This window comes from Sus scrofa, chromosome 7 (assembly GCF_000003025.6).
Source record: "Sus scrofa isolate TJ Tabasco breed Duroc chromosome 7, Sscrofa11.1, whole genome shotgun sequence".
Taxonomy (NCBI): Eukaryota; Metazoa; Chordata; class Mammalia; order Artiodactyla; family Suidae; genus Sus; species Sus scrofa.
The window spans coordinates 289,263-313,001 of record NC_010449.5 but is presented as its reverse complement, the minus strand read 5'-3'; the positions used below and the strand labels follow the sequence as shown (position 1 = coordinate 313,001).

General features: G+C 46.7%; 1 protein-coding gene across 16 annotated transcripts in view; it reads left to right on the top strand.

The window, feature by feature from the left end:
- The window catches only part of EXOC2 (exocyst complex component 2), a 146,392-nt gene that overhangs the window by 28,469 nt on the left and 94,184 nt on the right, over positions 1-23,739 (top strand). For 10 of the 16 annotated variants that reach the window (XM_003128146.5, XM_021100094.1, XM_013988934.2 and 7 more), the window contains 5 exons: positions 1,384-1,548; positions 5,527-5,703; positions 6,782-6,908; positions 20,110-20,223; positions 21,542-21,666. In XM_003128146.5, the coding sequence (XP_003128194.1) occupies positions 1,431-1,548; positions 5,527-5,703; positions 6,782-6,908; positions 20,110-20,223; positions 21,542-21,666 (661 nt within the window). In that variant the 5' untranslated portion in view covers positions 1,384-1,430. The other 6 variants (XM_021100098.1, XM_021100097.1, XM_021100096.1 and 3 more) reach the window with 3 other exon arrangements.

The following is a 23,739-nucleotide window of genomic DNA, read 5'->3' as shown; positions in this document are numbered from 1 at the left end:
ACTCATCTCCTTGAGATGGTGGTTTGTCCGTGCTTGGGGAAATGGAGGTGGTGCTTCACGGTGAGGGGGTGCCGTTTAGTTTTTGCATGTGCAGCAGTACAATGCACTCTGGACTCTAGCAGCCTCTGTAACAGAGCTGTACTTTTCAAGCACGTTAGGAACTGGGTCGTCCTTTTTGATTCATGACCATCCACAGTGGCCCACAGTCCTGGTCACTTCCCTTCAGTTTCATTAGAGACTGAACTTGGGACCCACCTGCCGGTGGGCGAAGGCGAGGGGCAGCTTCTCACCATGCGAGAGGTGAGCAGGGGAAGGCAGGGCCAGCTGTCCAGCTGCTCCGCCTGTGGAAGGGCGACAGCCAGCAAGGTCTCGCTGTTTTCCTCGGACGCCTTGGGCTCCGGAGGAGTTCTTGGGGTTGTTGGTGACATTTTCTTCTTTGCTGGTGGCCAGCTCTGTGCTAGGCTCTCTGCTTTACTGGGGGCATTACCTCATCCTAATTGTAGACGTAGGAGAGCTTCCATTGTTGGCTGCAGAGACCCTCTGTGAAAACAGATTTCGAGCAGAATTAAGCTGTTGGAGCGCCAGGACTAGAACCCGGGGTGTTTGACCTCAGAAGCTGCTGTCCTCCCAGTTTCGCTCCACCTGGAGCTGTCAGTGCGTTTACCCTCCTTCCCGTGTGCCTGCCTCATAGGTTTTGTGAAAATGCCAGTGTGTTGATTTGAACACTTTTTTTTTGGTCTTTTGTCCTTTTTGGGCTGCACCCGTGGCATATGGAGGTTCTCAGGCTGGGGGTCTCATCGGAGCTGTAGCTGCTGACCTACGTCAGAGCCACAGCAATGCCAGATCTGAGCCGCATCTGTGACCTACACCACAGCTCACGGCAACGCCGGATCCTTACCCCACGGAGCAAGGCCAGGGATCGAACCCACAACCTCATGTGCCACGACAGGAACTCCATGATTTGAACACATTTAAAAGAGTTGCTGTGCCTAATCTAATACAAAAATAAGGTGAAAGTCAGTACACCTGTGAGAATGTAGATGTGCTTTTAATTTTTGCGGATCTAATTAGTCAGAACGTCCTTCTTCAGCAGCGTCCAGCATATTCTTGGGGAGCAGAGGGGTGGCTTGGGGCGCAGGTTGCTTCTAGGCTCTGTCTGTCTTCACCTCAAAGGTTTATGTTCCCGATGCCTCCCTCCCAGAGCTCGCCCGTGTCCTGGGTCAACCTTCGTGTTCAGGAGGTGGTGGCAGAGGGGCTGCCAGCTAAAAAGTCCAGCACTGTGTGCTAAGAGCACATCCCTGTTTGGTGGAGTGTCTGGTTCCTCCGTCTCTGGCCCATGCGTGTCTCACGTGGCACTGAGCCTTTGTTCCTCTCTCCTCACAGGTTGGGGAGCGCGGCGTCCCGTTTCCGCCACCGGCGTGACCGGCGTGATGTCTCGATCTCGACCACCGCCCCTGGTGACAGGCATCTCTCCAAATGAGGGGATACCGTGGACAAAGGTCACGATTAGAGGAGAAAACCTGGGGACTGGCACACCCGACCTCATAGGTAAGCAGGGACGGTGCTGCGTGTTCTCGGCAAGGGCGTCTCGTCTGAGCCGAGAGGCCCTGCTTGGGATCTGGAGGCGAGAGGAAAACGCCGCCGTCGTCTGTTCGGGGCCATCTGGATAGGAATGAGGGAGCTTCCTGGTTTTCTGCTTTTCTGTTAAAATCTTTCCCCAGGTCCTTGAGAAGGCCCCACAGCTGAGATGCGCCCCATTTCTGCGGAGCCGGCCTGTGCTGCCCGGTGGCCAAGCAGGGCCCCCCGCTCTCCTGTTCACCCTCCTTTGTAAGGCTGGCCGGCTGTCCCGGGCTCCCCGGGGGTGAGGCCTCTCTCCCTTGTGGCTCTGGGAGCCAAAGCCAAACGCCCTCCGGCTGGAGGAGCCAGGCGCTCTCCCGAGGCCGCACCCCAGGACCGGAGGGGTGTGCTGATGCCCTGGGTGGCCGGGAGCCTGCGGCTCCAGACAGACAGCCACGGGGCCTTTAAACTCGTGCCCACGCATCGTTTTCCCTAGGCAACCCTCACGTTTCCGTATTTAGAGCAAGCTTCGTTTGAGTCTTTAGGATCAGCTTGTGCTTTCTGACTTTCTAAGCCCGAGGACCCGAGCGTAGGCCACTGTGCGTCCAGCCAACACTGCTAAGTGGGACGTTGGTTTACAGGGTGCGCCCTCCGCGTGGGAGCCCTTTCCTGCTGCAGCGGGCCGCTCTCTGGCCTGTCGTTTGGCTTGTCTTCTCTTCTCGAACTTCGGAAGATGCTCTGGCCCTAGCTGCTCAGTCTCCGTCTCTGAAGATGGGGCCTCATCATTGCTTTTTTAACATATAGACGAGTGCCAGGCGCAGCCCTTGTGTGGTCAGTTGGGGTTATTTTCCTGTGGACACTGCATGAGCAAGGAGGCTGCTGAGTAGATGTTCTGATCTCCACATTAATTTACCTGGATTCGGACATTCTCTTGACTTGTTTCTTAATTTATGAGAGACCCTTTGGTAAATACTGGAGGTTATAAATTGGGAGTTTAATATGATTAAATTTTTACAATTTGATATGCTTATAGATTATAATTGGTTTTTTGGATTAAACTGCTGCTTGGCAGATTGTTATTTGGCCGCCGTCCAGGAAGCCCTTTGAAAAGAGCGTTAATTAGAGCTCGGCCTGTGTTGAAATGACAGTTTTGCACTTCCCAGCTTGTTCTTTTCATTAGTGTTACTTAAATGTCTCATGTTATAATGGTTTCTCTAGCTATGGTTTTTGATTCTTGGGTAAATAAAACTGAGGTTTATTAGACTTGGGCAGGTAGTCTTTCTTGACTGTGTCTTAGTTCTTGACAAAGTGCATTCCAGGTTTTTCTTTATCTGCGGCGGAAAAATCCCCAGGATTCATGGACGTAGCGCAGAGAGAAGGCTGTCGCAGTCTGGCCGGCAGTCAGGAGCCCCAGCGCGTGACCGTGGCTGGTCTCCGTGAGTGGTGATCTTGCTCTGCCTCAGGCTCCACTCTTCCTGTTTGAGTGCGTGTGACTTTTGTAAACCCTCCAGTTCAGCTTTCATCCTGCCCAGGTATTGCCAAGAAACCCCTTTTTGAAAAAGCAAACTTAACCTACTAAATAGTTTAAATGTTTTTAACTCAGGTGACATCTACACTAGCCAAGTAAAACAATATAAAACACTGGATTTGGAATTCTAAAGTTGCTTTAAAAAATGTTATATTTCATGAAGAAGATTTCTAAGCTTTCAATACTTAAATGAAAGTGTGGTGAAGAAATAGGTCTTCTGATCTTAATTTCTGTGACATTTAAAATGGTATGTTTGAATCCGTTTAAAATTATATAGTGATTATTTATTTTTTTTTAGTCAAATGTAGAACAGATATTGAGAGGAACTTTGATAGCAGAACATAAAGCTAGATGAATAAATTACTTTCCGGGTACTTTTTCCCAAACTTGTACCATCATAGGTCTCATATGTGTTTGCCATTCTGAACATGTGTTTAAGACTTTATATCTGTATTTACAAAATCTGCTTCCATTCCTCAGTTCTAATCATAAGATAGCTCTCCACGAGGGAACTTACATTAGAAATGATTAAGTCCTGATATCTATTCTTGGGTTAGTTCCTTTTTGAAGTGAGTTAGTATTTAAATCACAAATCTTTTTGATATTGTAAAGTTTAAAAATATCAAGTTATGTATTGATCTGGAGTGATATCAAAATACCCACTATCTGTAATTAAACAGTTCATAAATTAAAACATTTCCCATTCATTAAAAATACATAGGTTGATTTATGTGTGCATAAAAATTATTTGAGCAAATGTGTATTGAAGCATGTCACAGCACTTACCTTGGAAATTGAGAGGTGTTCCAAAGGTGCTTTCTATTTCTTAAATTTTAGCTTAAGTTTTTTATACTAAAAATGGATTATCAGGAAAACTAACAAATAGTCCCATTTTGAACTGAAATATGAATACATTTAAAAATGTATAAATATTAGAGTTCCCGTGGTGGCCCAGCGGCTTAAAAACCCAACTAGTATCCACGAGGATGCGGGTTTGATCCCTGGCCTCGCTCAGTGAGTCAAGGATCTGGTGTTTTCGTGAGCTGTGGTGTAGGTTGCAGATACAGCTCGGATCCTGTGTTGTTTTGGCTGGGGTGTAGGCCAGCAGCTGTAGCTCTGATTTGACCCCTAGCCTGGGAACTTCCATATGCTGCAGGTGCAGCCCTAAAAAGAAAAAAAAGTGTAAATGTCATTATATGTTTAAAACACCAATAGAACACTTAGTCCTAAGGGAAAATTTAAGTGTTGTCATTAGAAAAACTGAATTCTTTACAAATAACAATAGATGTCTCAGAGGAATGTCTGAAATTCATTATTTCAGTAAATGTCTTTAAAATGTAGTTGCTTTCATTCCTTTACAGCTAACGTTCTTCCTAAATAGTGCTTTAAGTTATAACAAAAGATGACTTGAATCTCTCCCTACATTTTTTCATCCAAATTTGGCATAAGTTGACATGTTCCCTGGTGTCCGATTTAAAGCAATAATTGCGTTTTCTGAACTTGACTGCCGAGCTGCATCAAACGTTAAATGACGAGAAAAGCAAGTGCGAAGGAATGTCTGGGTGTGCACTGTGCTTTGGCCTCTTGTCTCCGAGAATGTTTATCCTGTTGGTCTCTGTTTTGCAGAAATGCTAGTGGTGGATTGTGGGTGCTGTGCCTGGGGTCAGGTCTGCCCTGTCTGCTTACTCCCTGCATGGCAGTTTGCATGGGTCTGGGTAGAGGTGCCAGGCGTGAGCTGAGCTTTTGGGAGAAGAGTGTAGTACTGTGACAGGACCATGAGAAATGCTAGGGCAGCGTGGACTGCCGCTGCAGGAGTGATATGCGGACAGGAAGGTGAACTGGAATCCAGTAACACCAGAGCACATTTCCTGGCGTAGCAGGCTCCAGGCTGAGCTTAAAATACGGTGCCTCCTTTGGTTCATTTTGTAATATCATGTATCGTTGAACACTAGTGAAAGTTATTGCAGATTATTTTCAGGAAGATGGAGAAATACCTTTTTGGGGAGTGACGTACACATTTATTAGTACACATTGGATAGAACTTACAGCAATAGCTTGGATTTCTAAAACAGCCATCATTTGCTTTCTGATGCCTATGAAAGCCGTTTAAGCGTCTCATAATTAAGTAATCTGGAATGCCTAGACATTAATATTCCCATTATTTTCTACTTCCGTTGACATCGAAGAAACTGAAATAGACTCTAAAAGAAATCTTAAATGTTAGAGAAAAAACAGATTAGACAAAATTCAGTAGAGACGGTTTCTTTGCAAATGATATGGGGTATACTTGAGACTAGAAATAACTGATGAACAGGAAATGCTGTTTCCAGATTTGTTTTTCAGCTCATGAAAAAGGCTGGTAATACTAACCGAAGAATCGTCGACTTGCCATGAAATTGTCGTTCTTTTGGACTTTGTTACCCGCATGCTTTTGCTTTTAGGTCTGACAATTTGTGGGCATAACTGCCTCCTGACAGCAGAGTGGATGTCTGCCAGTAAAATAGTGTGTCGAGTGGGACAGGCCAAGAACGACAAAGGAGACATTATCGTCACGACCAAATCAGGTGGCAGAGGAACCTCCACAGTCTCGTTCAAGCTGCTCAAGCCTGAGAAAATAGGTAACATCTCCCTTGACTTTAGAGAAGAAAAGTGGGTTTTGTCTTTTAAAATAGAAAATTGTTAAATTAGTATAAAATTTACTCTCAGCATGTCATTAACTCAGATTCAGTTTATTTTTTCAGGAACAGGTTATTGGTTAAAATTTGCATTACTTTTGAAAAGGCAGATTGCTCACAGTAAAACCTACGGGTGATAGCTGTGAGAAGAACTGTCATTCTGAGTTCTTGATGAAATCTGTTCCGTTTAACATGTCGAAATGCCAGTTTTAGTTTAAAGAAAAATTATCGCAACTATTGATTTTATCCTGAAACACTGCTCAGGACTTAGCACGGTACATTACAGGCTCACTAAAGGTTTATAGACTTGAACTTGGGCTCATCTGGACCTGAGCTGAGCCTGAGAGCCTCCTGTGTCCTGGCAGAACTATGAGTGCTGGTGGGATTAGAGGGTTCACAGAGGGTCTGACAGCTGGAGACGGCTTAGGATCCGATTCCTTCCTACAGGAAGCCCTCCTGTCCTTCAGCGCACTTTGCCCACCTTCTGTTGCAGCCCAGGTCCGAGGTGGGGAGCTGGGAAGTGCTAGTCCGAGGTGAATGACAGGGGGCTCAGTCACATCCCGAGGGCACTGTCTGCAGAGGTTGTGTTTTGTTTTTCCTGAATACCCTGGTCATGTCTGTTACACAAGCTCTGCATTCCTTGGAAGGCGTTTGACTGATTTCTTTATATAAGGAATGGGTGGATAGTTCGTGGATCGACCAAATTAATTGTACAGCTTATTACTTGTAAAATGCATTTGTTTGAACAGAACTTTTACTCAGAGGCTTAATTTGTCTTGTTTGTTGAATAATGTTTAGTGCAATCAAAATGTGTTACTTTGCCTTTTTATGGGTCTTTGGTGGTTTTAATTAGGCTTCCAGACATTTAAAATAATATCCAGTGCTTCTGTGCCCTCAACTCTTTAAAAAATTACTTTAGCATGCATTTTGTATTAGGTCCCTAGAAAGGCAAGCAGTATCGTGAGACTTGCAGAGGCCTGGGGAGCGAGTCTGGCTGAGGGCGTGTTCTGCTTTTTGGCAGGTGTTTTGGATCAGTCTGCTGTGTGGGTTGATGAAATGAATTACTACGACATGCGTACCGACAGGAATAAAGGGATCCCTCCCTTGTCCCTGCGTCCTGCTAACCCACTGGGCATTGAGATTGAAAAGTGAGTACCACCCGGCCTTCGCTTGCCTTCATTTCCAGCTGCTGAGAAGTTTCTGTGCTGAGAGTGAAACATCCAGGATGGCGCAGTGGAAGATGCCGCCGTTGTTGAGAGACAGGCTTTATTTCTAGAGCCTGGTCCGCTTTGCTGGAGGGCACATTCCAATTAGGTAAAACTTTTGTGGTAGAACTGGAGTTCCTGTCGTGGCTCAGTGGTTAACCAACCCGACTAGTATCCATGAGGACGCGGGTTCCAGCCCTTGCCTCGCTCAGTGGGTTAAGGATCTGGCATTGCCCATACACCACGGGTGCGACCCTAAAAAGACAAAAGACAAAAAACACAACCCCGAAAAACCTTGTGGTAAAACTACTTATACCCCTTTCATTGTTGAATTTACATTTGAGAAGAAAAATATCGTTTAAGTGTTTAAAAACTAATACTTTTATTGATATGAGAATTCATGTGTTATCTGGGGTTGGTAAGTTTAAATATTTAGATAGTGCATGGGATCAAAATAGAATTTTCCATGTGCTTGATCTTGGGGGAAATATTTTACCATAATTAGCCCCTATGAAGTCTTGTCATTTTGTTTATAACCCCTACCTGTAGTTCAGACTGACTTTGCCAGGTTCCCAGCAGGCAAAGGATATCTTTCAAGGCGTCTTGGAGGAAACCTAGAACTCCCTTTTCCTAGTCCCTGCTGTGCTGTGGTGTAAGCGCACCTTCTCCTACCCTTTGCTTTGGTAGCTCCTCTGAAACCTTGGTTGTGTCTGATGTATTTCCTGGCCGTAGCGATTCTGCTGCTAAACACTTCCTGCAGGCAACAGATTTGTTCTGCCAGCACCGTAACCGTAGCTTCATTTTAGGTTTTTTCAGGAATGGACAAAAGTGTCCACTAATCTTTATGTATTTAACCTTCAAGCCTATACTTGAAGACCATTAGTAGATCAAAAGCAAGCTTCTTTTTCACCTGCTGGGGTTTGCCCCAGGCTGAGAGGCAGGGAACAACCGATGCTTGGCCGGGGACCAGGTCCTATTTGAAAAAAGCCAGGGGTTTGACCGGTTTTTAGGGACGTGGATTGTTGTCCTCAGTTACCACTTTGAAGCACTTTGGCTGGCATGAGTCTTTCTGGAGCTGTTTTAAGGATTTTGGTGTCCAGTAAATTAATAAGAGTTTAAGCATCAGGAAGGTTCAGGAAAGAAGAGTAATTACCGAATATTCATTTGAGCACAGTTTCCTGTAGGAATGGACTTTGCAGTCGAGAGTCAACCTCTGAGTGGCCTGCTAAAATGCCCTGGAAATCGGCTTTCTTGCAAGGCCCACCCTCCAAAAAAGTGTAGAACAAAAGGTTCCTTTCAGTTGTTTTTTAGAGGGAAGATACAGTTTTGCACGTTTGCACAAGGAGTATAGGAATTTGATAGGACTTTTGTCTGAGCCTTAAAACTATCAAAGTTAGAATTAAATTGGATTATTACTGTCAGAAAATGGGTTTCCTAGAGTTCCCGTCGTGGCGCAGTGGTTAACGAATCCGACTAGCAACCATGAGGTTGCGGGTTCGGTCCCTGCCCTTGCTCAGTGGGTTAACGATCCGGGATCCGGCGTTGCCGTGAGCTGTGGTGTAGGTTGCAGACGCGGCTCGGATCCCACGTTGCTGTGTCTCTGGCGTAGGCCGGTGGCTACAGCTCCGATTCAACCCCTAGCCTGGGAACCTCCATATGCCGCGGTAGCGGCCCAAGAAATAGCAACAACAACAACAAACAACAAAACAACAACAAAAAAGACAAAAAAAGACAAAAAAAAAAAAAAAAAGAAAGAAAATGGGTTTCCTGAGTTTTCAGTTTAGCATGTAACCCACCCCCCACTCGGTCTCTTTACCTTTGCCCTCTCACCTTTTCATAGTCTTGATTAGTCCTGTTCCTGCCCTTACTGCGTAGGGTGTGGCTTGAACTCCCTCTTAGGGCCTTTTTTCTTGATGTGTTTTGGGATAGTCCTTGGGTGATGTGACCTTGGCAACCAGCCGAAAGTAAGGGTGCCGAAAGTGCCCAGCTCTTTCGAAGTGTTTTTCCTTCACCTCTGAGAGGTGGTCTAGTTGAGTCGGAGCCCCTCTCGGTGTTGATGGTAGCCCCCCACGTGCTCGCTGAGCCTTGGGGTCGGCCCCAGCTTCCTCAGGTGCACGGTGGGTGCCTGTGTCACAGAAGTGAGGCCCAGCAAGCAGCGCGTACTCAGAGCAGGTGCTTGGTGGGTGCTTGTCGTTGTCACTGTGCCCTCCTCTCTTCCTGCAAGTGTGCTGTGTATTCACTGCTCTGCCGCCTGCGAGAGTCTAATGAGCTCCGTTTCCAGGGTGGTAAATTGTATTCAGATCTTAAAACAGTGTTATGTACTTTCAGGAAGGGGTGATAAAAGTAACAGTATTTCCTTCAAGCTGTTATTTGAAAATTTCAGCAATAATTTGCTCAACCATGGGGTAATTAATGAAAGTTTTTGAAAAGTTAAAACCTTGACTCCCCTACCAATGCAGAACGTGTGCCTATCAGAGCTCTTATTTAATTCCTTAGTTAATGAGAAAGCCCGTGAAATGTTAAGACGAGTTCAAGGGCATTCCAAAGGACAGGCACGAGGGCCGTGAGGGATGCCGGAGGGTGCAGCTGGGCCCCGTCGACGGCTCGAGGGCCAGTTGCGTCTTCACCTGACAGGCATCCTGGCCCTGTCCCTCCACTTCTGTCTCTGTAGGAACTGCAGGTAGAGGCCGCTCAGACGCGGCCAGGTGGGGGCTTGGCAGGCCCTCCAGTCGGTGGAAGGACGTCCAGGAAGCTTTTTGCCCTTTGAAAGTCTTTCTCAAGTGTCCTGGTCAAAAGAAAGAGAGGAAATGGCCGGGAGAGAAGGAGGGATAGGAACCGAGAGAGGAGAAGAGTTCGGGCCAGAAAACGGCTTCGCCAGTCCCTTTGCACCTCTCAGAGATACCGGCAGCGAAACTGCGTTCGTTTATCGAATTCTTTGACCTCAGGGAAATCTTCTTTTAGAAAAAGAGACTAGGAAAGGAAGAGCACATGTTAAAATATGGGTGTCGATTTTGTTTCCCTGACTCGCTTCATATTTTTTTGGATAAAAACCTTTGCATCTCTGAAGAAAGTGGTGTTAACATTCAGGTTAGAATCCCTAAGAGCAGAGTTCCCATCGTGTCTCAGCAGTTAACGATACTGGCTAGTATCCATGAGGACGAGGGTTCAGTCCCTGGCCTCGCTCAGTGGGTTAAGGATCCGGCGTTGCTGTGGTGCAGGCCGGCAGCTACAGCTCCGATTCAGCCACCAGCCCACGTACCTCCATGTGCCGCGGTGCAGCCCCAAAAAGACGGAAAAAAAATCCCTAAGAGCATCTCCTTTCACTGTCTTTTATTTCTGTTTACGAATGTCATTTGGGGCTTTCTTTTATAATTAAAAGGCTGGGGAGGACGTATTTTTAATTTTTTTAAGTCATTAGAGAAGGAATAACTGTGTTTAATTACTCGCTTGTTGAAATACATTAATTGAGAAGGTTCGAAGAATCATAAGCTTGCTATAAAGTGCCGTGGTCCCGTTGAACTCTCAGACTAAAGTGGTGAGGTCGCCCTTGGAAGAGAGATCGGCTCCTGGTAACTTTGCAACGTGAACGTTTATGGAAATTCTCAGCCCACAGGCCAGTGTACAAAGTGGAGCCATGGGGGCTCCTTCAGTGTTGCGGCCAGTTCATCTGAATGGGAGAAGCAAGCGAGAGGAACTGAACGTAGCTGTTGCTCTCCAGTGTGAGTCCGAGTTTCATAAATGTTTTATCTGTGTACTCGGCGTGCACGCTGCCGACCTCCAGCCCCCCGGCTTAGCAGCGGGCATTTATGGGCCTCCTTCGGCTGCTAAAGTCCTCACACTTCTCGATTTTTAACGGATATTTTGCGCACATGGTGCCTCGATACTCATAAAAATGTACGAATTGCTCAGAAAAGAATCACTTCACTCTGAACTGAGACTAGGATTTGCTCGTAAAAAGTCTGTGTTTCTGATTGAGTACGCTGATTGTCACAGTATGTCTTCTATGCACTGCTTAAATTGTGGTGGCCACAGACTGGCGAAACCGAGGAGGGCGGTGAAACAGATTCGTGTGAATAAGTAAAAGCCTTCTCTGGCTTTTATTTCTTAAAAGTGCTCTTTGCCCAAAATGAGACTTTTTATAAACCGCGTTTTTGGAGATAGTGCGTATATGGGAGTGAGGGCATGAAAGTGGAGCTTTGCCCCTTCTGTTTTTATGTCATCTACACCTTTTTTGGTGAAATCGCTGCCTGGGAATAGCTACCCAGAGGAGCCAGTTGATGTGCCAGTCATATCTGTTTTATTTCCACATAGCTTTTATGAGCCATGTAAATCTGACTTGCTTCTCAGCAGTTTGGCTTTCCAATAAAATGAAAAGGTGACCGATTTTACAGCTGCATTTGGAAAAGAAGGAAAGGTGACAAGGTAATTATTCCTGTGAGTGTAGAAGGGAAGAGCCTTGGATTAATTTATCTTTTAGAAATGTTATCAAAACAGATTTGTGGGCCATGAGGTCGTACCTAAGTCCAGAAACTGCGTGAGACGAAAGCAGGAAAAAGCCACGCATGACCTGAACAAGCTCTCTGTATTTAACGCGATGGAGGAGTGCGTGCTGGCTTGAAGGCTGGGGATCGGGTGTGGCTCACCCTGAGGAGGCTGCGTGGCCCTTGCCCGGCTGCCTTCTGGAGTGAGTCCTCTGTGTACCCAGGCTGTGCTCTGCAGGCTGGGAGACCCCTGGCCCAGGTACCTGGGTCTTCCCAGCCAGCCCCGAGCCACACTGCCGTCCATTGGGGGCGTGTGCTGTAGGGTGTGGGCCTCAGCAGCCGCCGAGAGTGGATCCCTTGATGAAAACACTCCGCGAGTTTATTAGGGCTTATTACGTAGTAGACGCTCTGTGGGTATCACCCTCCAGTTAGGGGTTAAAGTGCGGATTTAGTGGGAATCACCTTTTGCTGTTGCTGACTTAACTTGGTGGCTCAGAGCCCAAGAGCCTGTTATTTTTGGACAAAGGTTTAAGCTCTGTGGACTTTGTGCTCATGGGCACAGGGCTTCTGCCTTTACCCACGCTGTTACCAAGACTTTAGCAGCTTTTTGCGTTCTGAATCGCTCTCGATCTAGCTTCTGTCTTTCTAGATGTGTGCTGTGGTTTGTTCTCATGCCTGAGATTCTCCAGTTCTTTACTTGGCAACAGAAGTCCTGTTCTTAAGAGTTTACATGCAACCTGTCTGAAGCTGTTTCCTCATGGTAGAATGGGAATATATAACTCATTCTGTTCTCTCTCTCTCTTTTTTCTTTTTTGGGCCGCACCTGTGGCATATGGAGGTTCCCAGGCTAGGGGTCCAATTGGAGCTATAGCTGCCTGCCTACATCACAGCCACAGCAATGTGGGATCCAAGCTCTATCTGCGACCTACACCACAGCCGGATCCTTAACGCACTGAGCGAGGCCAGGGATTGAATGCTCATCCTCCTGGATACGAGTCAGATTCGTTTCCGCTAAGCCATGATGGGAACTCCTAACTCATTGTGTTCTTATGAAAACAGTCTGTTAAACATAGAGAACTAAGTGTAGAGAATAAAAGTATCAGCAGGTAACATTTTTTTTTTCTATTTATTTTTTTTTCCTGCTGTACAGCATGGGGATCAAGTTACTCTTACATGTATACATTTTTTTCCCCCTACCCTTTCTTCTGTTGCAACATGAGTATCTAGACATAGTTCTCAATGCTACTCAGCAGGATCTCCTTGTAAATCTATTCTAAGTTGTATCTGATAACCCCAAGCTCCCGATCCCTCCCACTCCCTCCCTCTCCTGTTGGGCAGCCACAAGTCTATTCTCTAAGTCCATGATTTTCTTTTCTGCGGAGATGTTCATTTGTGCTGTATATTAGGGATTCCAGTTGTAAGTGATATCATGTGGTATTTGTCTTTGTCTTTCTGGCTCATTTCACTCAGTATGAGATTCTCTAGTTCCATCCATGTTGCTGCAAGTGGCATCATGTCATTCTTTTTTATGGCTGAGTAGTATTCCATTGTGTATATATATACCACGTCTTCCTAATCCAATCCTCTGTCGATGGACATTTGGGTTGTTTCCATGTCCTGGCTCTTGTGAATAGTGCTGCAATGAACATGCGGGTGCATGTGTCTCTTTTAAGTAGAGTTTTGTCCGGATAGATGCCCAAGAGTAGGATTGCGGGGTCATATGGAAGTTCTATGTATAGATTTCTAAGGTATGTCCAAACTGTTCTCCATAGTGGCTGTACCAGTTTACATTCCCACCAGCAGTGCAGAAGGGTTCCCTTTTCTCCACAGCCCCTCCAGCACTTGTTATTTGTGGACTTACTAATGATGGCCATTCTGACTGGTGTGAGGTGGTTCTCATGGTAGTTTTGATTTGCATTTCTCTTATAATCAGCGATGTTGAGCATTTTTTCAGGAGTTTACTGGCCATCTGCATATCTTCCTTGGAGAACAGTCTATTCAGGTCTTTTGCCTATTTTTCCATTGGTTGATTGGCTTTTTTCCTGTTGAGTTGTATAAGTTGCTTATATAGTCTGGAGATTAAGCCCTTGTCCGTTGCATCATTTGAAACTATTTTCTCCCATTCTGAAAGTTGTCTTTTTGTTTTCTTTTTGGTTTCCTTTGCTGTGCAAAATCTTGTCAGTTTGATTAGGTCCCATGGGTTTATTTTTGTTCTTGTTTCTGGTGCCTTGGGAGACTGACCTGAGAAAATATTCATGACATTGATGTCAGAGAGTGTTTTGCCTGTGTTTTCTTCTAGGAGTTTGATGGTGTCCTGTTGTATATTTAAGTCTTTCAGCCATTTTGAGTTTATTTTTGTGTAGAGTGTGAGGGTGTGTTCTAGTTTCATTGCTTTGTATGCAGCTGTCCAGGTTTCCCAGCAATGCTTGCTGAATAGACTTTCTTTCCCCCATTTTATGTCCTTGCCTCCCTTGTCAAAGATTAGTTAACCATAGGTGTCTGGGTTTATTTCCCGTTCTCTATTCTGTTCCATTGGTCTGTATGTCTGTTTCGGCACCAGTACCACACTGTTTTGATGACTGTGGCTTTGTAGTATTTCTTGAAGTCTGGGAGAGTTATGCCTCCTGCTTGGTTTTTGTGTCTCAGGATTGCTTTGGCAATTCTGGGTCTTTTGTGGTTCCATATAAAATTTTGGATTGTTTGTTCTAGTTCTGTGAAAAATGTCCTGGGTAATTTGATAGGGATTGCACTGAATCTGTAGATTGCTTTGGGTAGTATGGCCATTTTTACAATGTTGATTTTTCCAATCCATGAACATGGAATATCTTTCCATTTCTTTACATCTTTTTTAATTTCTTTGATTAATGTTTTATAGTTCTTGGCATGCAAGTCCTTTACCTCCTTGGTCAGGTGTATTCCAAGGTATTTGATTTTGTGAGGTGCAATTTTAAAAGGTATTGTATTTTTGTATTCCTTTTCTAATATTTCATTGCTGGTATACAGAGATGCGACTGACTTCTGAATGTTAATCTTATATCCTGCTACTTTGCTGAATTTATTAATCAGTTCAAGTAGTTTTGGGGTTGAGTCCTTAGGGTTTTCTATGTATAGTATCATGTCATCTGCATACAGTGACAGTTTGATCTCTTCTCTTCCTATATGGATGCCTTTTATTTCTTCGGTTTGTCTAATTGCTGTGGCTAGGACTTCCAAAACTATGTTGAAGAGCAGTGGTGAGAGTGGGCATCCCTGTCTTGTTCCAGATTTGAGTGAGAAGGTTTTCGATTTTTCTCCATTGAGCATTATATTTGCTGTGGGTTTATCATAAATGGCTTTGATTATGTTCAGGAATGTTCCTTCTATACCCACTTTGGTGAGGGTCTTGATCATGAATGGATGTTGGACTTTGTCAAATGCTTTCTCTGCATCTTTTGAGATGATCATATGATTTTTGACTTTTCTTTCGTTAATGTGGTGTATGGCGTTGATTGATTGGTGTATGTTGAACCATCCTTGTGAACCTGGGGTGAACCCTACCTGGTCATGGTGTATAATTTTTTTGATATGTTGTTGGATTCAGTTGGCTAAGATTTTGTTGAGAATTTTTGCATCTATATTCATCAAAGATATTGGTCGATAGTTTGCTTTTTTGGTGGTATCTCTGTCTGGTTTTGGAATTAGGGTGATGGTGGCATCATAGAATGTCTTTGGGAGTGTTCCTTCTTTTTCAACCTTTTGAAAAAGTTTAAGGAGGATGGGCACCAGATCCTCTTTATATGTTTGGTAGAATTCACCTGTGAAGTCATCTGGTCCTGGACTTTTATTTGTAGGGAGTGTTTTTGTGACGTATTCCGTTTCATTTCTAGTGATTGGTCTGTTCAGTTGGTCTGTTTCTTCTTGATTCAGTTTTGGCAGGCTGTAAGATTCTAGAAAATTGTCCATTTCTTCCAGATGGTCAAATTTGTTGGCATATAGTTGTTCATAGTATTCTCTTATGGTTTTTTGTATTTCTGTAGTATCTGTTGTGATTTCTCCTTTTTCATTTATAATTTTGTTTATTTGAGTTCTTTCTCTCCTCTTCTTAGGGGTTTGCCAATTTTGTTTACCTTTTCAGAGAACCAGCTCTTAGTTTTATTAATTTTCTCTATTGTTTTTCAAATCTCTATTTTATTGATTTCTTCTTTGATTTTTATAATTTCCTTCCTTCTGCTGACTTTAGGTCTTTTTTGTTCTTTTTCTAATTCGTTTAGGTGGAGAGTTAAGTTGTCAATTTGGGATCTTTCTTCTTTTTTGAGAAAGGCCTGTATTGCTATAAATTTCCCTCTGAGCACTGCTTTTGCAGCATCCCATAGATTTTGAGAGGTTGTGTCTTCATTATCGTTTGTTTCAAAGTATTGTTTAATTGCCTATCTGATTTCCTCATGGACCCATTGGTTTTTTAGTGGCATGTTGTTTAGTCTCCATGTTGTAGGTTTTTTCTCATTTCTTTTCCCATGGTTGATTTCTAGTTTCTTGGCATTGTGGTCAGAGAAGATACTTGAAAACTTTTTTTTTTTTTTAATTTTTAGTTTTTTGCTCTTTAAGGCTGCACCTGTGGCATATGCAGGTTCCCAGGCCAGGGGTCTAATCAGAGCTACAGCTGCCAACCTACACCACAGCCACAGCATATAGGATCTGAGCCGAATTTGCAACCCACACTACAGCTCTTGGCGATGGTGGATCCCAGACCCACTAAAGGAGGCCAGGGATCGAACCTGCATCCTCATGGATATTAGTTTGATTCGTTTCTGCTGTGGCACAATGGGGACTCCTTTTTTATTTTTTATTTTATTTTTTTGCTATTTCTTGGGCCACTCCCACGGCACATGGAGGTTCCCAGGCTAGGGGTTGAATCGGAGCTGCAGCCACCAGCCTACGCCAGAGCCACAGCAACGCTGGATCCGAGCCGCGACTGCAGCCTACACCACAGCTCACGGCAACGCCAGATCGTTGACCCACTGAGCAAGTGCAAGGGCAGGGATCGAACCCGCAACCTCATGGTTCCTAGTCAGATTCGTTAACCACTGCGCCACGACGGGAATTCCTATTTTTATTTGTATCTTCTTTTTTTGCGTTTTAAGGCTGTACCTATAGCAACAGGTAGCATTTTTGAGCATTTTTTGTGTCAAAAACTGCCAAGCCTTCTTCATGCATTATCTACTTTAATCCTCAAAATATTCCCAAGAGGAAGGTATTATGATCTGTTATCCATAGGAATAAACGGAACCTCAGAGAGCTTAAGTAACTTCTTCCAGGTGATTCAGGCAATGCTGGCAAACCTATAAGTCCTGTCGCGAGCTGCACCCTCCCCACAGGGCTTCCCTGCTTCCCCGCCTTGTCATTCCTCGTCCGTTTCTTCCCATCTTCTGTTTCACATTCATTCTGAGGTTTGGTGTGAAGATCTTATTTTGGGACAGACTTTTGTCTCAGGATGCCTTCAGCTTGAAATAAAACAAAAAACAAAAATTGAAAACAAAAATTCATTTTGATTTAAACAAAGATATTTATTTTCTCATAATATACAGAGTCCAGAGATGGTGGAGTCGGGGGCTCAGAAGTGTCATCAAGATGTAAGGGACGTGGGTTTGCTGTTCCACTGCCCTTGGCACAGCCCTCATTGCCTTCATTTATTTATTTACTTTTTCCTTTTGTCCTTTCCAGGGCCGCACCTGGGGCAGATGGAGGGTCCAATCAGAGCTGTAGCCACTGGCCTATGCCACAGCCACAGCAACACCAGATCCGAGCCGCATCTGCAACCTACACCACAGCTCATGGCAACGCAGGATCCCCAACCCACTGAGTGAGGCCAGGAATCGAACCCGCAACCTCGTGGTTCGTAGTCAGATTCATCAACCACTGAGCCATGATGGGAACTCCTCCCTGATTTCCTTCATCATTGAACCATGGCTTTAGCAGTTCCTGTGTTGAAACAATAATAAATAAATAGTAAATAGTAACCTTATAATAAAAATATTATTGGAGGAGTTCCCATCGTGGCTCAGCAGAAACGAATCTGACTAGTGTCCATGAGGATGCAGGTTCCATGCCTGGCTTTGCTCAGTGGATTGGGGATCTGGCATTGCCGTGAGCTGTGGTGTAGGTTGCAGATTCAGCTCGGATCAGGCATTGCTGTGGCTCTGGCATAGGCTGGCAGCTACTGCTCCGATGTGATCCCTAGCCTGGGAACCTCTATATGCCACGGGTGCAGCCCTAAAAAGACAAAAAGACACACACACACACACACACAAAATTGTTGGAGCAGTAATAATGCACAGTGAATAATGAAGTGCAGTGCATTTAAGCCCCTCCTAGGCAGTGCTCTGCAGCTCTTTCCCCTGACACTGCTGGTCGGACTCCGTCACCATTCGGGGCAGGGAGCAGGCCGGGCACAGTCTTTGAATTAGTGACGTCTACATGCAGTGAAGGTCCCAGCCCCTGGCCGTGTGGGTGGCAGGCGTCAGGACTGTATAGGGTGTGGGCCGCCGGAAAGTGGCAGGCGGGCTGCCGGAAAGTGGCAGCCCCGCTCCTTCACACCGCGGGCCCTGCGAGTGCCCTAGGCACTCCTCTCCAGCTTAGACCCCGCCCTGGGCAGACACCAGCCCCTGGCTAAGGTCGAACACGGCAGGTGGCCCTTGCCTGTCGGCACAGAGGGCTTCTGGGCACCCCCCTAGGGCTCAGCCAAGACCCCACTCAGTCACCGTAGTCCCCAAAGTTCCACCTTGCCGGTGTGATGTACAAATAAATAAAATGATAAAAACTTCCACAGGTAATCATATTTTGTTACTAAGTAGACTGTCAAACCAGCATGAAGAATCTAAACCAAAATAAACTGAAAAAGATGCTGAGTTCTCCAGCTCCCACTCGGAGACTCCGCCTGGCGACAGCGGCCCGTGAGCTTAGGGATCACGTGCTCTTGAAGCCCATGAGGAGAAGTGAAGATTGCCTTGGTCTCCGATGTGCGGAGACTCAGGTGATGCCAGCTTGGCGTCCGCGACCCCCTTCGTGTCGTCCTGTCTGTTACTCCAGTGTCCGACAGGCCCTCCCTCCCCAGGTAAAGAAAACTGGGGGGAGAGAGGTGAGAGGTAACAAGGCCCCTCCCAGCCAAGGTGCTGGCACGGGAATGTGGGGTTCAGAGAAGGTTGGGGAGAGTGGACACAAAGGGGCCAGGAGAGAAGGGGAGGCTTGCTGAGAGCTGAGGCTCTGAGGGGCCCCCGAGCCAGGTGAGCACCTCCCCGGAGAGAGGGGCCTCCCGGCCTTTGTCACGTGTGTCTGAAGGGACCGGTCACCTGCAGTCGAGGGGCTCCGACGGGGGTCCTTGTCTATGGAGTGTTGCTTTGGGACGAGGCTGCCCCACTTCTGGACCGAGGCCATGTCTGGAGTAACGTGGAGTCAAGACTGAGGAGACGTCATCGGACCTGCCTACACTGCCTGCCGGGTGGAGGTCATTTCTCCCCCTGAGTAAACTCTAGAGCTGAAATAACGTCGTGTCCCACCTGAGGGTGGGGGGAGCTTTCAGTCAGAGGGGGACAAGGTAGAAGTGACCTCTTTTGCAGGAACACGGGATCCTCTAGCAGTGGCTCTGAGGATTCAGGTGGCGGAAGTGAGCCCCCAGAGGGAAGCAGGTTGGGCAGTGGAGAGGCCTGGAGAGCTTGGCCGAGGGGAGGGCGCCATAAGGGCTGCTCGCTCCCCAGCCCTTGGGGGCCAGGGCCGTTCTGGGCCCTCCCAGTTGCCCTCAGACACAGCTTGCTCAGCTCCATCGCGGAGCCTCACCTACGATGGGTACTGAAGTCGGGTTTGAATGGACCGATAAATGAACGGATGTAGAAGTTGGCCTTAGAAGTGTAGGCAAGAACGTGAGTTGCAGATAAGGCAGTGCTAATTATCATAAGTTTTTCTCAAATTTTGTGTGGTTCTGTTTTACGGCCACACCCACAGCATATGGACGTTCCTGGACTAGGGGCTGAATTGGAGCTGCAGCTGTGGTCTACACCACAGCCACGGCAGCAGGGCATCTGAGCCACATCTACGACCTGCGCCACAACTTGCAGCAACCCTGAATCCTTAACCCACTGAGTGAGGCCGGGGATCAAACCTGCATCCTCACAGAGACAACATTGGGTCCTTAACCCGCTGCGCCACAACGGGGACTCCACCCTTTCTTGAAGTTGGTCTAAACGTGGACATGTAACCGTGAGTAGTGTGCAGATCTGATTTAGTCAGTAGGCATTGTCAGACGTCATGCAGATCTGTACCAGAAAGCATCCTAACAAGCCGACCATTTCGCACTCCCTGCACCCAAATCTTGATTTTTATCCATTGAGTAGGAAATGGTTTCATGTTTGGATGGATTTCATGAAGTATCAGCTCAGCCTCTTTAGATATTACATTCTATTATCGATGTAATTTCTGTATTTCAGCCTATTTCCTATCTCACCCGTGTAGTCAAAGTTTATGTCGAGGTAGCCGAGGTGTAGGAAGTCTCTTTTTTACACACATGAACGTTTAGGTTCCATAATGCTGCATCTCGTATAATCGTAATGGGTCTTGTTTGCGTCTGTTACTGTTGGTTGCCTCTCTGTAGTGACAGCGCTGGAAATGCATTTTAAACTGTTTTCCTCCTTCAGAGGTCAATTTCCCCAGAAGGATCTGGAAGTGCTGTTTCCTGGGATGAGCGCCGACTTCACAAGTGAGAACTTGTCAGCCGCCTGGTACCTTATCGAGAACCACTCCAACACCAGGTTAGGGGGTCCTGTGGTTTTACGGGTGCAGCTCATCGGATCAGTGGGAACGCAGCTTCCCCCTGGCTTTGCCCCTTAGCACCCCTTTGAGCTGGGCGAGCTTGGGACCAGCTCTGAGTGTCTGTTTCCTTATTTATAAAATGGGGTCATTCATTAGAGGACCCCTGTTTCCTACTGTCATGTTGTTTCTGTATGTTTCATCATTTGTGCCACCTTTTAAAACTTTGCAGAGTCTCAGCTGTGTCCTGCGTCTGAGTATGACACCCCTCCACCAGCTCAGATAACAAAATCCTCAAGTGCTCGTTTAAACAAGGAACACATCTCCTCCCCTGACCACAGAGCAAAGGGACATGAGTTGGAAAGACTTGGCTTAAATTTAGCCAAAAATGGGCAAGGTCATAGATCCCACTAAAGCAGTCCTTTGTATCTTTGTATAGTTTGCTCATACTCTCTGCAAGAGCAGATCTGTAACTTTGTGCAAGATCAGCCTAAAACAATTATATTTAGTGAAAATGTTCGAAGAAATGAAGGGTTTATTGTTTAAAATTTGTGTTCTTGAAAAGTCAGCTTGTTAAAATAGACCTCAGGAGAAGTTCTTCCTTTACCTGTTGGGATGAAAACTGTTACAGAAAACATGGGAGTAAACTTGGTCTAATGTGTTTGTAGAGCACACGTCTGAAGTCTTTCACGCCGGGGGTGGTTCTGGTCTCACTCTGCGGGTGTGCTTTTCCGTGACCGTGAGTCGGGATTGATCGGGTTTCCGTGTGGGCCGTCTTGGCACTCAGGGAGGTGGTCGGTGTTTTATTGCCAGATTTTCTCAGCACAGAGGGAAACAAAACGTGAAATGCAGAGGCCTACCTAGGTTTTTTCCTCTGCTTGAGATGTAAAAATAAAACACTGTGGTCTTTTCAGTTACTTAAATTGGGAGTCGACCCCCGGGTTTGCCGCGATGCTCTGTCCGCGGCAGGTGCTGGCAGTGACGTGCCGGGGAAGAGCGCGCTCGGCCGCGTCCACCGCTGCCTGGCCTGGGTCTCTCCATCTGGGGGGTGCTCAGAGCTCCGTAGCTGCAGCTCATCTGTCTGATTTGTATCAGTTATAAAAATACCCACATTTTACTTCTTAGGGGTCTGGCATGTGAGGGCTGCCGATGTCTGAGAGCCCCTGTCACCTTGACGTTTGTAATGTGTTCATGTTTAGGTGTAGGTAAGGGTTTGAAGGCTTTGTTTCATCTGATTACGTGGGACATCCCTGTCTCTCTCAGGTAGGTTTCAGTATTTGACCCTTGATACATTGTCTTCCTGTGGTTTCTTCACTTCAGTTTTGAGCAGCTCAAAATGGCAGTCGCCCACCTGAAGAGACAGGCTAACAAGAAGAGCGAGGGCAGCCTGGCGTACGTGAAAGGCGGACTCAGTACTTTCTTTGAGGCACAGGACGCCCTCTCAGGTAAGGTGACCCTCAGAGCCATCTGCTGGGCTTCCTGCGCTGAAACACGGCCCTGCGTCTGGAGGGCAGGGTTTACAGGCTGTGCTGGCGGCCTTCCCGATGCAGAGCCGCGCGGTGGCCTGCGGGCAGCTTCTGCTGCAGGCCAGGCCGGAATCTGTATCTGTCCCTGCGGCTTTGCTGACCCATGGCTCGCGTGGGAAATAGACCACTTTGCCTCCCTACTGTGGCCAGTGTCCAGGCCTGAGAAGAAATGAAATCCCAGTGGGTAAAATTCTGGAATTTTCAGAACCCTTTTACGGCCCTCAGTCCTGGATGTGGGACTAGGCTTGTGAGTTTGGTCTGGAAAAGACAGGCAGTAGCGTGTCCCTTCTCTGTGGCTGTCGCCCCTCCAGCCCCCGCAGGCGCTCACTGTCCCCCATCCACGTCGTCGTCTACACTGGCGGGGAATCGTGCTACATGCGGACAGTGTAGCTTTAGACATTTCAGGGAAGGATGCTGCGCAGGTTGGTTTTTCCTAGCTACCTTAAGGAATGGAAATCAGATTATTTTTCTAGTAAAAAGTAAGATATATTAATAAAATTTGGCCGAATTCTTTTTAAAAATGAAGATACCCAGAACTCAGTACTTACACAGCTTAAGTGCCTATAACCTAACTGTAGACTAAGAGGCCAGACCACGTGCTTCAACTCCGAAAGACTGAATTTTTAAAATGAATTTGTTTAAGTCCACACATCCTTTTATTGTCTTTAAAACCCTTCTCCTCTGGGGCCAGACATGCACGGTTGCCTTCTGGCAGGTTGAACGTGAATCCGAGACAGTGCTCTCTGCACGAGGCTTGGGCTTTGAAGGGGTGACACCTGGGAGGGAGCTAAGAAGCCCCGTGCCCGTTGCCGAGATCCAGTGCCCTGTGCTTTTTGAGGTGGACTCTCTTTGTGCTTGTCGATGTTCTGGGTTCTCAGTGGTGCCATCAGCAGTACAAGCCTGAGCATACACGAGCTGAATTGAGTGCTCTCGTGTAGGGTTAAATTCTCGATGTGCCTGGCAGCGGTCTGTGCACGTGCTGATTTGCTGCATGTGACTGCCCTTCTCCTAACTGTGTTATTACAGCACCCCCTTGGCAGGAACGTGCCAGGCCTTCCTCTCCACCCTCTTCTGTCATGTGTATTTGTAAACACCTGTGGATTGATATTTGCTAATTTATGATTTTATTTACATAGATGATTTTACTTCTGGCAGATTTCAAGAGGTTTTATTTGGTGCATTAAATTCAGCCTCATTTGTTAGGCGTTTGTCCTAGAAGTGGGTGGTCATTTAAAGTGTAGCAAAGACGGTGGGCAGCTGCTCACAGGCAGATAAACCGTTTGCTGCGACTGCGAGTTCTCTTCGGGGCGCCCGCATTGAAGGAGTGTTACGAGCCACATGAATGGCGTTGTTTAAACCTGGGCTGTTTATAATGACCGTGCCGCACAAACCTCCCTCTTCAGTTTTGATTCTGTCAGGCTTTCTTTGTATGTAAAACATGTCCTCTCTGTAATCGGTGCTTGGATTCTCTTGGTGCTCCTTTTGTACTATAAAGTAATAACGACAGCTGCAGACCCAGGGCGATTCCCAGCACCATGCTGGTTGGACAGTTGGCTGGAAGGACTCACGGAACTCCCGAGAGCCGCTGGAGTTCCCGCTGGAGCCCTGCCTGTCCTCTCGGCTGGAGCTGTGGCCGCGCTGATCGCTGGTAGCGACGAGCTGGCGGCGGCGTGGGGTTGCCCCCAGGCCTGGTGCATCCAGGCTCTATCGCAGGGACACAGCTGCCCCGGCAGCTGGCCTCCGTGTCCTGTCCCCCTGGAGGGCGAGCCTTTGCCAAGTGACCAGCGTCCTCACTGGGAGCCACGCGGTCAGACTGTGTGGTGCGGCCCACGTGAGCGGACAGCCGCCTTCTTTACAGGGTCAGCGCTCCGTGCCCGTCCTTGTCTGCACGTGTGCTTCTTACACTGTGTGCACTAAGTTCTCTCCTCACAATGTCTTATTGACTCACGGAGTTGTGTTAATTTCAGGCCTACAGCAAAGTGGATCAGTTAT